This window comes from Medicago sativa, chromosome 8 (assembly GCF_051527215.1).
Source record: "Medicago sativa cultivar Bolivia chromosome 8, Bolivia_mono, whole genome shotgun sequence".
Taxonomy (NCBI): domain Eukaryota; kingdom Viridiplantae; phylum Streptophyta; class Magnoliopsida; order Fabales; family Fabaceae; genus Medicago; species Medicago sativa.
In genome coordinates, this window is record NC_140756.1 from 18,635,179 (window position 1) to 18,649,696 (window position 14,518).

Genomic DNA, 14,518 nt, shown 5'->3' on the forward strand with positions numbered 1-14,518 from the left:
ATTGATGTTGAACTAAGTTTTATGAGATTTTATATTGAGGCCCTTGTACCAAAGATTATTTAAGTTGTTGAAACTATTCCGCTGCGAAGTTTAAAATAATATGATATTGGATTTTGAAGGATAAATATTTATTTATTCAGTTTATGTTTTTAGAAAAAGAATGTCGTTTAAGTTGAATTACTCTGATTTTTATTATGAAATTTTTATGTTGGGAAAACGGGGTGTTACACTTGGTTGGTTGAAGCGGCGTCATTACTAAACTGTAAAGTGGGTAAAATCCCGTTTTTGTATCTTGGTTTGTCAATTGGAGGAGATCCTCGTAAGTTAGCTTTTTGGGAACCTGTGATAGATACTATTAAAACTAGATTGGCGGGATGGCAAAGTCGCTTCTTATCATTTGGGGGTCGCCTAATTCTTCTCAAGTCGGTTCTGACCTCGCTTCCTGTCTATGCTCTTTCCTTTTTCAAAGCTCCGTCAGGTATAATTTCTCTCATTGAATCTTTATTTAAATTTTTTTTTTGGGGAGGGTGTGAGTTTAACAGGAAAATGTCCTGGATTGCTTGGAGCTCTATTTGTTTACAAAAGGAAGAGGGAGGTTTGGGGGTGAGGCAGTTGAAGGAGTTTAATATAGCTTTGTAAGGCAAATGGTGTTGGAGGATGTTGGTGGACAGATGGGGTTTTTGGTATAGGGTTTTGGTGGCAAGATATGGTGAGGAGGGAGGGAGGTTGAAGGTTGGGGGCCAGAGTATTTCACCTTGGTGGAGGGAGATAGTGAAGATTAGGGATGGAGTAGGAGATACTGAAGGCGGTTGGTTTGCAGAGAGGGTATCGAGAGTTCTAGGTGATGGGACTAATACCTATTTTTGGCTGGATAGATGGGTAGGAGATGTTCCTTTGTGTAGGAGGTTCGCTCGCTTATTTGATCTAACCATAAATAAGTTTATTACAGTGGCGGAGATGTTAACGCTTGGTTGGGAGGAAGGTGGAGAGGCGTGGTGTTGGAGGAGACGGTTGTGGGCGTGGGAGGAGGAGTTGGTAGAGGAGTGTAGGACTTTATTAGCTAATGTTGTTGTTCAGTCTAATGTTTCTGACAGGTGGCAATGGGATCCGGATATCCATGATGGATAAACAGTCAGAGGCGCATACAAAGCTCTGACATCTATGGTCTCTCATACGGTGGACACAACACTAAATTTGGTTTGGCATAAGCAGGTTCCTTTGAAAGTCTCCATAGTTGCGTGGCGCTTGATGCAAGACAGGTTACTAACCAAAGTTAACCTCCAATGGTGTGGCATTGTTCAGGCTGTTTTATCTTGGTTTTCGGGTGTCAAACATTGATTAAGTTTGAACCTTTTTAACCGGTGATATCTTATTTTTTCTTGGGAAGGGAAAAAGTAAGCAAAACCCTTGAGAATCGAGGTCCGAGAGTTGTTTTCGCTACGGGAAGGTGTTAGGCACCCATAACGACTATAGTATCCTATAGGAACCGTCTTTATTTTCTACGCGCGCGCTTTATTTTTAAATGCTATTTGAAAAGATGATATTAAGCCTAAGAACATTCTAAGTGAAGAATTGGAGGGAGAAGAATGTGTTTGAATTTTTATTTTATTTGAATTGAAGGAATTTTGATTCCCTGCCTACGTGCCCGTTTAAGGGATCAAATCCATCGTAGTTCTCTTCCAAAAAATGTTTTTGTTTTTGTTGGTTGATTTTAAGTTTGAAAATTGGAGTTTGAAGAATAAGAGAGAGGCCTTAAAGGCATGAGATTGTGAAAAAAGTGGGGGTTTGAATTAGTTATTTGCAAAAAGGTCTAAGTATGATTAAAATTCATTGAAATTTTGATTAAGAAAATAAAAGGAAAATTCAATGGGATTTTGATCCCAAGGTTTCTTTGGAAAATTATTTGAGTGAAGTTGGTTCATATTTTTGGAAAGTTGATTTTTTCTAAGTATAAATCCTAGGCATTCATCTAAACATGCATAACCTAAACATATATCTAAAGTGATGTGTGTGCATGTGTCGGTGCTTGTGTCGGTGTACATTATTAGAGTCCATTGTCCTTATTACATCATTGGCCTAGATACATTCTATGGTCTTGCAAGAATTTAAATTGCATAAGAAAAATATTACAAAATTTCCTAAGTTTTACATTCTAACTTTTGCATGGAATTAAATTGCAAGAAAATAAAGAAAAAATGTAAGAAGGAAATGAAATGCTCATGGATGAATGAAACATGAAATGAAAGGGTTAGTAGCACAAATGATATAGAAATGAAAATAAAAGCAAGTAGAAAATGCATAACAAAGCAAGCAAAACTCGACAAAGAAGTAACAAAGACTTAGCCAAAAAGATAGCAAAAATACGCCTAAAATATATCATAAAATGTACATAAGCATAAGACCTATAATTCTCATGTTACTTGTAATTTCCCAAAGAATTTCATTCTAGTCCTAACAAGAGAATTACAAGGCAATACCAAGTTTCACAAATTATAACATATTCTAGACTTATTTCACACTTATTTTCCACAAACAATTATTACCACGACTTGTAGGACAAGTAACTAACAACACATTCACAATCAGTAAAACATCAAAATAGAGGCAAATTCGTCACAAATTCACGTATCAAAATTCAATATCATGCATCAAGGTTTGAAGTCAAGAGCATTGCAAAATTTCCCAAAATTTTAACACAAAACATCACATACAAGCACGAAGCTATCACACTATTTTTCATCAATGTTCAACATGTAAAAAATCATCACAACACTTCATAAAAATATCGAGGAACATGCAAGAAATTATTTAGAATTTTTCACGAAGTTTTGGCATGGCAGGGGGGGTGCAGAAGCACACCTAGGGATTTAACAAGTAAGGTTGTAGAGATGCAGAAAACAAGGTAAGCTAGTAGGCCCAAAGGAAAACGGGTTGGGTTTGGGTCATGGAGCAAAAACGGGTTAAACCCCCTTCTTCCTCATCTTCTTCTTTCAATCGTTCCTTCCTTCCTTTCTCTTCTTCTTTCATTTTCAAACATGCAACACATACAAACTAGGACTCTCTCATCTTCCAAAAATCATCCCTCACATCTAAACACACGAACACACAACAGCACAGAGCCTCACGTCGCCTCCTTTCAAACTTCCCAAACGAAAACAAAACTCAAAGCTGAAACGAATTTACACGCAACGGCAAAAACGCAGACACAAATCCTTCACGCTAAACTCAAATTCGATGCAGAAACAGAAAGCAAAGGATGAACCAGTAGCAAGACGACATGATTACAGGCACATACACAAAACACAGATCGGAGCAAGAGAAGTAAAATGACGATACCTGAACTAAATCGGAGGAACGAACAGACTTAAAACGGAAGGCTTCCACAAAGTTCCGATCCAGCAAACACCTCCACCGATCTGGACGCTTCTCTTCGATTCTGGATTCTTTGTTGTTGAGTTCAATTCACGTTTCAATTGGATTGGTAACCGATTCGTTTCTGTTCTGGATTTGTAACAAATTCGTTCCAATCGATTCCGGTTTCAAACACGTTCCATTCGTAACAGGTTCGAACTCGTTGTAGCTTGGATAGTGTGAAACAAATTCATCGCTGTTGTAGTGTTATTTGGGGTTTTTGAATCGGTGATGGTGGATTCCGATGGAGATGCGGTGGTTATGGAGATTGTCGATGTGGTTGTAGGTTTGTTGTGGTGGTTTTGGTGGTGGTGAGAGGTTGTTATGGCGGTTTTGTGGTGGTTAGAGGTGGTTAGAGGTGATGATGGAGGTTGTTAGAGTTTGTTAGGGTGGAGGAAGTGGTGGAGAAAGTTAGTTGGGGTGGAGGAAAAAAGAGGAAAAAAGAAAAATTGATTTTGTGATTTTTGTGGAGTTTTTGTGAAATGATTTGTTGAATGAGACTTTGACCTTGACTTGGACTTATTTATAGGTGATGTGGGAATGCTTGGACCAATGATGTGATGCCACGTGGCACTTGACTTGTAACAAACCTTGACTTTGACTCTAACAAACTTAAAAAGGGATTAAAATGCAAATAACAAAAGTACAAGGACCAAAATGAAAATTAAAACTAAAATTGAATTGAAAAAATAAATTGAAAATTAACGTAAAGCGAGACGATTAAAAGTAACAAAGCAGATCAGAAATTTTATGTGAAATGACCAAAATGCCCCTAGGGACTAAAACAACTCGAAACGACTCAAATGCAATTTTAAAATGGATTTTTAACAGGGAATTGAAACAAGAGCTTATACAAGCAAATTAAAAGACTCAGAGACAATTTTAAGAGATTAAACAGAGCTTTAACATATGAAAAGACTAAAATGCCCCTAGGGGCTAAACTGACTCAAAATGACCTCAAATGCAATTTTTTAAAATGGATTTTGACATGGAATTGAAACAAAGACTTATTCTAACCAATTGAAGAGACTCAAACAATTTTTCAAAGATTGAAAGAAATTTTAACATAGGAAATGACTAAAATACCCTTTTATGTGAATTTTGCAAGTAACATTGAAATAAAATGCAGAGAAAGATGTAATTGATCAGAGACAGTTCAAATGACTTGAAATGCAAGAAAAGGAAAAATTGAGTTAGTATTTTTAGGTCCAAAATTAGGGTATAACACAAGCTACAGATACTATGTGTGTTTCAGGGTGCGGTAACATTGAGTCGGCATCCCATTTGTTCCTTCATTGTCATGTTTTTGGCTCGCTTTGGCAGCAAATTAGGTCCTGGATTGGTGTGTCTGGTGTAGATGCTGAAAATATTCGTAAGCATTTTCTTCAATTTATTCATTGTTCAGGTTACTCAAGGGCTCGCAGTTCATTCTTACAATTATTATGGCTTCTTTGTATTTGGCTGGTGTGGAATGAACGTAATAATAGACTGTTCAATAACACTGAAACACCTATTGAGCAGCTCTTAGATAAAGTTAAGTTTCATTCGTTGTGGTGGCTTAAAGCCAATAAAACCACTTTTGTGTACGGCTCTCAAAGTTGGTGGTCGAACCCTTTTCATTGTCTGGGTATCGACTGACCTTATCTTGTATTTATAACTTTGTAACTGTCTGCTTGCCGGGGTAGAGCCTTTAGTACATCTTGTACTGAGGTGTTACCACCGCCGTTGTTAATATATACCATTTTGATTTCTTCAAAAAAAAAATTGTTAAGACTTAAGATTAGTGGTAGATCCTTTTTTTTTTTTACAAATGGATTAACGGTAAATCTTAATCACTGATAACATATAAATTATCAAAACTCCACATGTTTTTCTCAATTTTTTTGTTAGAGATCCATTTCCAAAATATACCCGTGGACACGAGAAGGCAATCTAGGATTTATTGTTTTTTAATATACCCGTGGAGAATAGAAATAAACCTCACCCTAAAAATTAGATTCATTAATCCTAACCATTAATTGATATTATATATATCCCTCCCCATATATATATATATATATATATATATATATATATATATATATATATATATACATACTCCCTCCGGTCCTATATATAAGAAAAAAATTCTTTTTTTAGATACATTGAATAATTAATGTATCTTGTTTACAATGAAGACTAGATACATTAATTATTAAATGTATCTAAAAAAGAATCTTTTCTTATATATAGGACCAGAGGGAGTATCTTAATGGAATAATTTTTTTGGTTGGTCATAACTATAAATCTTGATCATGCCTATAAAAATAGGAGAATGTTAAACATTGTTCTCATGACATTGGTTAAACAATTTGTCTTTCTATTGTGTGACCTTAAGCTTAAATATTAAGGGTTTGTTTGGAAGATCAAAGAAAGTGAAAGGAAAGATTGTAAGTGGAAAGATTGTTGAAGGAATGAAAGTGAGTAGAAAATGAATGGAAAGTGAGATGATTATTTAACCGTTTGGTATGAAAGAAGGAGGAAAGAAAGATAAAGAAAAGATAGATATATGTCTATTAAAATGACATAAATATCCTTACATTAAAAATTGATATTGTATTATATAAAGTAACATATATTAATAAAAAAACAAATAATAAATTAACGGCAACATACATATATGTATAGTAGTAATAAATATTAAATGCCTGAACCAAAGTCACAGTTGAGAAAAAGCACATGCCATTGGATTTTTTTTTATTCAAATAATGGCAGTATTGTAATTTTACAATTTTGGAACCCATGCAAAGCTTTCTTCGCTGATTTGAGTGGAAAGTTTTAGAATGTGGGCCCCACCAAACTGACACTTTCTTTCCACACTTACAAAGCAACCAAACAATGGAAGCACGTTTTTCAATAAACTTTCTTTCCTCTATTCTTTCTTTCCTTCTTGTTTCTGCAGTTCCAAACATAGCCTAAGTGTTAAAGGCATTGGGTAAGCGTAAATCTTAAACTTAAAGACATTTGTTACAATAGAAGTAGTAGGCGCCGTTTACCGTGCTTGACCTTAAAGACATATCTTAAGTGCTTGACCTTTATTGAAGATTGTATAGTCAACTTTTATAATGTTCGATTATCCTCTTATGAACATAAAAACTTTCTCTTTTACATCCTCCGGTCACTATTATAAGCAAAACTTTGCATTTTAGATTCATTTATTAAATGATGTATGTGGTCTACAATAAAGACCATATACATCATTAATTGAATGTATCTAAAATGCAAAGTTTTGCTTATAATAGTGACCGGAGGGTGTATGTTTCTTATAAATCTACTTATGATACTTTTTAGTTTTAAATCTTTTTATTTTCAGTGTGTTGTGTATTTTGTTATTAGGCCAGATTTAATTTACAATTAAAATATGGATCTTGTTAACGAGTATGTCTGTGACACTCATTAAGCATTCTAAATTAAGTAACTACATTATTTAAAAAACTACATTTTTTAAAAATGTCAAAATTTTTAATTTTTCAATATACTGATTGCACAAACTTTCATAAAAAATTATCATTTAAGGTTCTTTACTAGCGTCCCGAGAGCATTAGTTAACATTTCCATTAAAATATTGTGTAGCATTAGACAAATGGTTGATACCACCACAACCACTATTCTCAAGATTTTTTTATTTACTTGTCCATGGTTTTGTGTCTTGCAACATCGTTGTAATATCATGCTCAAACACTCTTTTATTTTAGATAACCTCTCTTCTGTTTTATGACATTCACTTGGGTCATCCTGTTTCAATTTTGGATAACACTCCCAATTGCTCATCAACTTGACACATCAATTTCAAACCATTTTAACACCGGTGCAAAAACATTTAGTTGTGTACTATAAATGTCACCCTATATGTATAACCATGTTATTATAAACACAGTTTTATTCCCTCAAAAAAGGACTAATTTTACTAAGGTGTGAGGAATATGTTGAACATGCAATATTCCTTGAGTCCCTTGATTACTTCTATAAAGTACTTGAATCCCTTAATTGCATGCTGGTTGTTGTACATTCTGAATAGAGGTTATTATGACAGCAAATCTTTGTCTACCAATCCTTGCCTGCACCCTTTGAGATCAATGAGGTGGAAATGATATTAGAATAACTATTTTGTGATAACTTTTGTGACAACTTTCGGTTGGAACAATGTGTAAAAAATAATTTTTATAAAAAAAAAAGTTTTCAACCACTGAAGAAATTTCTGGGATGAGTCGCGTATTAGGTCACTCTCTTTAAGACTATTCGTGCCACTGTTCAAATTTGTGCAAGCAGACTAACAACCACGCAGCCTCCAGGATAAAACAGCCCAATCTAAACTGTATCGGATTCCTACTACACTATAAAAACCGTTTTAGATTTACACCCTCTAAATGGCACTTAGACCACTCAATATAGTACTAGGCCACTCTATATGGTACAAGCCCACTCTTACTTCCGAAAGTGACAACCGAAGGGACAAAAGTATCGAAGGGACAAAATTCCAAAGGGATAGAAAAAATTAGAGGAGAAAAAGAATAGCTCGTCAACACAAGTTAAAAGAGAAAGAAGAGAGAAAAACTCTTTGACAACTCAAGAGAGTTTTTGGTGTGGGTAGAAGTGAGGAATGAGAGCTTTATTTATAGGTGACCAGCCAAATATGAGTTTCAAATCCAACGGCCAAGATCATTTGACCGTTACAAAATTAATGGTTTGACATCTCCTTATAAATAAGCAATAATTGAGAAAGTTGACATGATAAGTTTTTTTAACTCACATTATAACACACCATGTGTTCCAACACTTTATTTCTCATATTCACATTGTGTGTTTACTTTCTCCCTCTATTGCTTTAGTTTTTGTGTCAATACTTATATTTCTTTGTATATTTAGGTTGTCCCACAAGTTGTCAACAAAAGTGATTGTTCAAATAACACCCTTTTTTTTTTTTTTTTGCTTCAGATTGATTTGCTTCTTTTGCTCTTCATAACACATGTTGTAATGAATTTCTTTATAGGAATGTGAAGTTCTTTGTGACTTATCTTTGTATATATGATAATCAAGATGGACATATATGGTGATTTTCTCACTTTGAATGAAGTCAGATGCATAGAGCATAAAAATTCTTCTGATTGAATCTTTGAAAGAACGTATAAAGATTGTATCATATTAGTGATTGCAATTTTCATTGTCACTCCTTTAAAAGTTGTGCATCTTTTATTGACTTGTTTCTTTCTTTATAAAAAAGATGAAAACCTTTTGAAAAATTGCAAATATTATGGTGGAGTGATCTTCTAACATGTAGTTTTGACCACAGATTACCCTTTAGCATAAGATATTATTGATAGGAACCAAAAGATCCTACCAACGAATAAATAGTATCACAACAAAATAAGATGATGATAAAAGAAAATAGGTGCTTTATTGATAGTAATGAAAATAGTAAAATAGTAGCAGAGAGAGTTCTCTAACTACTCCCAGAGCAAAGCTCCGACACAACTCAGATAGGAATCCTACTTTGCCCCTAAACAGAAAACTCAACCTGTCATACTCTAGAACTCCTAAGAATTCCCCTTTATATACAAATAACGAGAACATTCTAGTATTTAACCATAATGGGCCTCTTATTATTTCATCCTAATCCTAATGGGCCACTTACTAATAATCTACTTAAACCTAACTAACTACCTACTAATTACTTAAAACACCCTCTCATATTGGATCCTAACAATTATTCTCTCTAAAAATCGATTTCTTCATACTCAAGTAAGTTTATTTGATAGTTACTACAATTCTGTTAAAATTATAACAGTATATTTTGTTTCTCATTCAGAGTCTGTTTTGTGTCCCACAAATTCTTCATCTGCTGATACATGGAAAATCGTTACATTATATTAGACGCCTTAATGGTCAGAATTCAGGTCAGTACTTGAACCGCATCACAGAAAGATCATGTTAACAAGGGATTTATAATAAATTTGAGGATAACAAAAGCATATTCAGAAGACTTAAAAACTTTCTGTTTATGAAACTCATTGCGTAAGCGGTCACATTTTGCGCATTTCATAATTTGGAGCTAGAAGATAAAGATGGCATGACCAGTAAGAAATACATTTCTAACATAACTAAGATTTTAAACTCGGCAAAATGATTTTAAAAGAAAACTCGAATCAAAGCTATATGGTCTTGATCCAACAGCTCGAAATGACTAACTACGTGAATGTGTGGAAAGCGTAATGGTATTGAGTATTATATATACTCAAACTACGAGTGTGATTCTTCGGTTTCTGCGTTCAGCATAAAACTGGGAAATGCTAGGGTTATGTCCCTGAAATTAGAATCAAAAATTGATTTAGAAACAACTGTGTCATAATGCAATGAATGGATGTGTCATTTAATAAAATTTAAAACTTACATTAGATAAGGTAGAGTCATGTTCTTGAGTAATGATGGATTCTTTCCAACATATTCACTCCATTCTTCGAAGTCAATTTTTCCGTCACCTTTTGTGTCTGTTTCTAGAAATGTCTGTTAACATTATACCCCCCAAAACATATATAAGAAACTTTCCTTATAAAATTTATAAAGTGATGATTTTATTTAGAGTCTGATATGATAACAAACCTTGTCCACAATTGTTTCAACCACATCATCAGAGAGAACCAAATCAGATTCAACCAAAACCATCAACACCATCTCCTTCAACTGTAAATTTTCATGTGAACCAAAACATTTAAACAATTGTCACATGAATTATATAAATATATTGTACGAAAGACCACAGGAGTATTTACCTCTTCGCGCTCAATGTAACCAGTATGCCTCAAGTCATATAATCTAAATGCATCTGCCAAGAAGAATTTTACGTGGTGAGTAAACATATGATCAACATGAGATAAGCCCAAATGACTTATATATGCATAAGATGATCAACATCCTGGAATGGTAAACAAACAGCTAAATTGCTTATGTACAATGACTTATATTTCTTACATATTATTTTGTCTGCTTGAGGAGCTTTAGGATGAAAGATGCCCAAGGATCTGATAAATTCGCCAAACTCTATATGGCCGTTGTTATTGACATCGAAGAGATCAAACATCTGCATGGAAAGAAGATCAAACAACTATACTTGAAAAGCTATTTACAATATCAACACTTGTTTTCGTGGTAAAAATTGAATTTGGGATGGAATCGGATGTGAATAAAAAAGAGGATGAAGAGAATGAACGGGTGAACTTTGCATAAGTTGTTTTAATAAGCTATCAGAAAGAACTTATTAAAATAAGTTGAATTTTTTTTAGCAACTTATCATAAAAGCTCTTCCAAATACTTACATGCTTATTTCGTGAGATAAGCCCAAATAAGCTCTTCCTAACAACTTCTGAATGGCATTTGGCATAAGTTTTTTGGATGTATAGAGAATGCAACATGTGCATATTGTACATATTAAGAATGTGTAACAAAAAAGAAATAGATCAACATGCATACCCTATCCACAAAGAGGTTTCGCTTGTTTCCGTTTCTAAAAAGAGCAAAGTGAAGCTCTTCCTGTTAATATACACAATACACAAATCAATTATTATAAATTATTAGCAAGAAATGCATCTAAAGAAGTACAAAAATACTGATTCTCCAATCGAACAAGAGATTCAAGTTTCATTGAGCTACGTCGAAACTAAAAACTACCTTTTGAATAAGTCCATTTTTCACAATAACTCTGCTTAATTTTTTGTACAACTCCTTCAAGATTTCCACCTCTCTCACAGTAACTGCTAGGTACAAGAGAAGAGTTTCAGAACAACGGACGCTATTCATATACAATTGGTGATGGATGGAAACACAAATGAACTGTTTGCATAAACGAAAACACGGGTGGAAATGAGCCAATTTAAGGTTCTGTTTGGATAAACAACTTATTAAGCGATTAAACCAGAACTGATTGTTAGCTCTAAGCTTTTTTCAGCTTATAACGCGTACATGTCATAATTTGTTTCTATGAACTCTCCCAAATAGTTTCACAAGTGTTTAGGTTAGTAAATAAGTTGAAAGAAGTCAATCCAAAAAGCCCTTAAGATGGTATGCAACCCCTTTTTTAAGCAATAACTAATTAATATATTAAGTGTAAAAAAGAGGCTTTTGACCACAAAACCAAAGTAATCCATGAAATTATCTAAATCACACATCTACCATGAAATTATCTAAAGCTTCCTTTTCATGTTTTTTTTTTTTTGATCAATGAATTGTAATCTTATAATAAACAAGTTAAATTTCCAAGGCAACAAAAAAAAAAAACATGAAAAGGAAGCTTTCTTTACTTACACGGTGTCTCAGAAGCAAGGATAGAAAAATCTTCAGAACAAGAATTATTAAGCTCATTTTCTTTTACTTGTGAAGGTAGATTCTTATCTTTGCCAACTTCACAGGATCCATCCATGATATTTTCTGCTACTTTTGATTTTGAGCTACTGCCACCCATTCTTGACAACCAAAAAACACTTATTCCTATTCAAAACTTATTGATAGATAGCTCTTGAAGTTAAGTTCATCAACCTGCAATCATCCACCATCACAGCAGAAATTTTAGCTTATACTAATAATTACCATGCTTATGTGAATGATATTTTGAAGAAAAAAAAATATATATATATAATGAAATGAGCTGAGTTTACCCTTGTAAAAAAATGATAAATGATAATTTGAAATGTAAACTTATATACTTGCAAAAATCAATTTGGATATGAACACATAAGATTAATAAGTGTTGGGAGTCAATGGAAAAGTCAATTTTACAGCTATACACAAACTTTTTATATTCATACTTTTTGTCTATATATGTAAATTTACATAGTATATTTTATTAATGGATGAGAATCATGAGATCATATGTAGAACTAGAGAAACGTTATCCAACCAAATGCCGCCGCCTTGAGTACAAATGAGGAAAATAAATGTATAAATTAAACTTTTTTTTTGTTTTGGTAACAAAATTAAACTTCAGTCACATGTAAAATTACGAAGGTCAAAATTATGAGTTTTTTATGTTCATGTTATGCAAATAGGGTGACATTTATAGAACACAAAATTGATTGATTGATTGTAAGATTAAAAATATAAGTAAATTCCACTAACTTGTATAAAGATTGATTGATTGTAAGATTAAAAATATAAGTAAATTCCACTAACTTGTATAATGTAGTTGAATCCCTTAACCGCATGTTGGTTGTGATACATTCTGAATAGAGGTTATGACAGCAAATCTTTGTCTATCAACTCCTGCCCACACCCTTTGAAATCAAAGAGGTTAGTCATTAGTCTAGTTTTGAGAGTTGGTGGCCTTAGTCAAAAGAAGATCTTAGCTTAGATCAGCCAAAAACAGCATGCAGGTAAGACTATAGAAGATGAAGAATAAATTTCCTTAGAATCCAATCATACATAAGTCAGATGCTGTGAAGCCAAAACTCAACACGAACATGACACAGACACATCGACTTCGATAATAATTTAAGAAAATGGTATAATTCAATATAATTATATGTGTTGTGTTGTGTTGGTATCGGCCATAATACATATTTGACACTAAGAGACGCTTAATCCGAAGTGTATATTTGCTTCATATGCCAGATGTGAGGAGGAAACGAGACGTCACGCATATCATACATATGATTTATCTATATGCTAACCAGTATGATATTGATCATATATATATAGGACCTTGTATGTTCAAAGATACATTTACAAGAATTTGATATCACAGAAGCAACCTGTTCGTAGTCATTTACCATTGTTGGGGAAAGAGCTTCGTTTGGTAACACGCAATAAAATACGTACGTGACATTTTAGTTGGTTAACCAAAATCATTATATCTTGTTATTTGTCCCACATCGCTCGGAGTTCACATGTGGAAATGTTGAGGGGAATATAAATAAAGAGGTATTTGCAACATTGCAACATACTTACCTGGATGGGGTCAATGGATGATCGCGAAGATCCATGGCCTAGGTTGGTGACCTCCATTGCACTTTGGAGGGGTGCCTACCTAAGGTGTTCTCAAGTAGAACAACCTACATCATAATTTGTTGCTGTGGGGGCCTGCGTTCGCGCGGCCCCCTCCAATAATAGTTTAATTTTTTTTTGTTTTGAAGAAACATTAATCATGGTTTTGCAAAAATATTTTTTAATTGTTTCAGCTGAATCCAACAATATTAAAAAAAGGAAGTTGTAATTTATTTTAAGAAGTTAAATTAGTCCACCAAAATTGGCTCTAGCGTCTTTCGCCTTCTTGTGTGACATTTAGCCACAACTGGCATCACAAACTACGTTTCCAAACAACTTGCTCCAAAATTCAAATAAAATTGTTATACAAAGAAAACATTCATGATTTAGTAAGATGGGATAATTCATTATATTCAAAATTCAAACAAAAATGCAATTAAATATGAACACCAATATCACCTAGCGTCATCATCTGCATCTCGCAAGTAAGCAATCAACGCCTTCTCATCTCTTGCACATGAGCATTCGAATCCGCCAGTCCTTTTTTTTTTTTTTTTTTTTTTAAAATGACCTACCAAATTAAAAATTCAAACACACAATGAAAAAATCTAACAAACCAAAAAGAGAAGCACTAATTAACGAAATTGACGGATGCAAGGGTTCGTTGAAGAAGATAAACTAACCCACCGAAATTGGTCGTGGAGAGAATGAAACATGAGACATTGAGAGGATTACACTTCAAGGTCCCAACCCCAAGTAGATTTATAATCGGAATATTTAAAAACTCAAAGTCCATGTGTTTTGACATTAAATTATTGTAATTTCCGTTATCAAAACTTTTCGGATTTTAAAATAGTCCAAACAAAAGTAACATGTTTCATATTATAAAGCTGAAATGTATATAAGTAACACTCAGAAATTACCAGTTCGATGATCACCGTCAGACATGCTCATTTCAGAACAATAGCTTATACTCAGACTGAATTAGATATGGACCTCGTAGGTTCGATATCTGCTGGAGCGAGTGTTGTGTTATGTAAAAGTGTATTCTTATTTGAATTATGGTTTGATACAAAGCTGCTATATATAGCAAACTGAG

The 14,518-nt window shown here is 33.6% G+C and overlaps 1 protein-coding gene and 1 non-coding gene across 3 annotated transcripts; one reads left to right on the forward strand and one right to left on the reverse strand.

Annotated features, from left to right (window-relative positions):
• Positions 1–9,373: 9,373 nt before the first annotated feature.
• Positions 9,374–12,225, reverse strand: LOC146897521 (calcineurin B-like protein 7). Of its 2 annotated transcripts, XM_085737528.1 has the most exons (9): positions 12,096–12,225; positions 11,746–11,976; positions 11,113–11,195; positions 10,915–10,974; positions 10,417–10,525; positions 10,218–10,270; positions 10,048–10,128; positions 9,839–9,951; positions 9,374–9,751 (listed from the first exon to the last, which is right to left on the reverse strand). In XM_085737528.1, exons 2-9 carry the CDS (start codon positions 11,900–11,902, stop codon positions 9,688–9,690), a joined length of 720 nt encoding a protein of 239 aa, XP_085593654.1. In that variant the 5' UTR covers positions 11,903–11,976; positions 12,096–12,225; the 3' UTR covers positions 9,374–9,687. The 2 variants fall into 2 exon arrangements, with proteins under 2 accessions (XP_085593654.1, XP_085593653.1); XM_085737527.1 differs by lacking the exon at positions 12,096–12,225 and having other exon boundaries at positions 11,746–12,050.
• A 1,150-nt stretch (positions 12,226–13,375) lies between these two features.
• LOC146897522 (U1 spliceosomal RNA) lies at positions 13,376–13,536 on the forward strand. The gene has a single exon (XR_015024309.1). It is a non-coding gene; the product is annotated as a U1 spliceosomal RNA (small nuclear RNA).
• The last annotated feature ends 982 nt before the right edge of the window (positions 13,537–14,518 follow it).

Bases quoted from the DNA above. Each gene is read 5' to 3' on its own strand.
- LOC146897521 (XM_085737528.1), bottom strand. From the start codon at position 11,902: ATGGGTGGCAGTAGCTCAAAATCAAAAGTAGCAGAAAATATCATGGAT. The intron at 10,271-10,416 runs GTAAGAAATATA...TCTTCTTGGCAG, and splicing joins TCAAGCAGACAAAATAATAT to ATGCATTTAGATTATATGAC. The intron at 10,129-10,217 runs GTAAATACTCCT...GAAAATTTACAG, and splicing joins GTTACATTGAGCGCGAAGAG to TTGAAGGAGATGGTGTTGAT.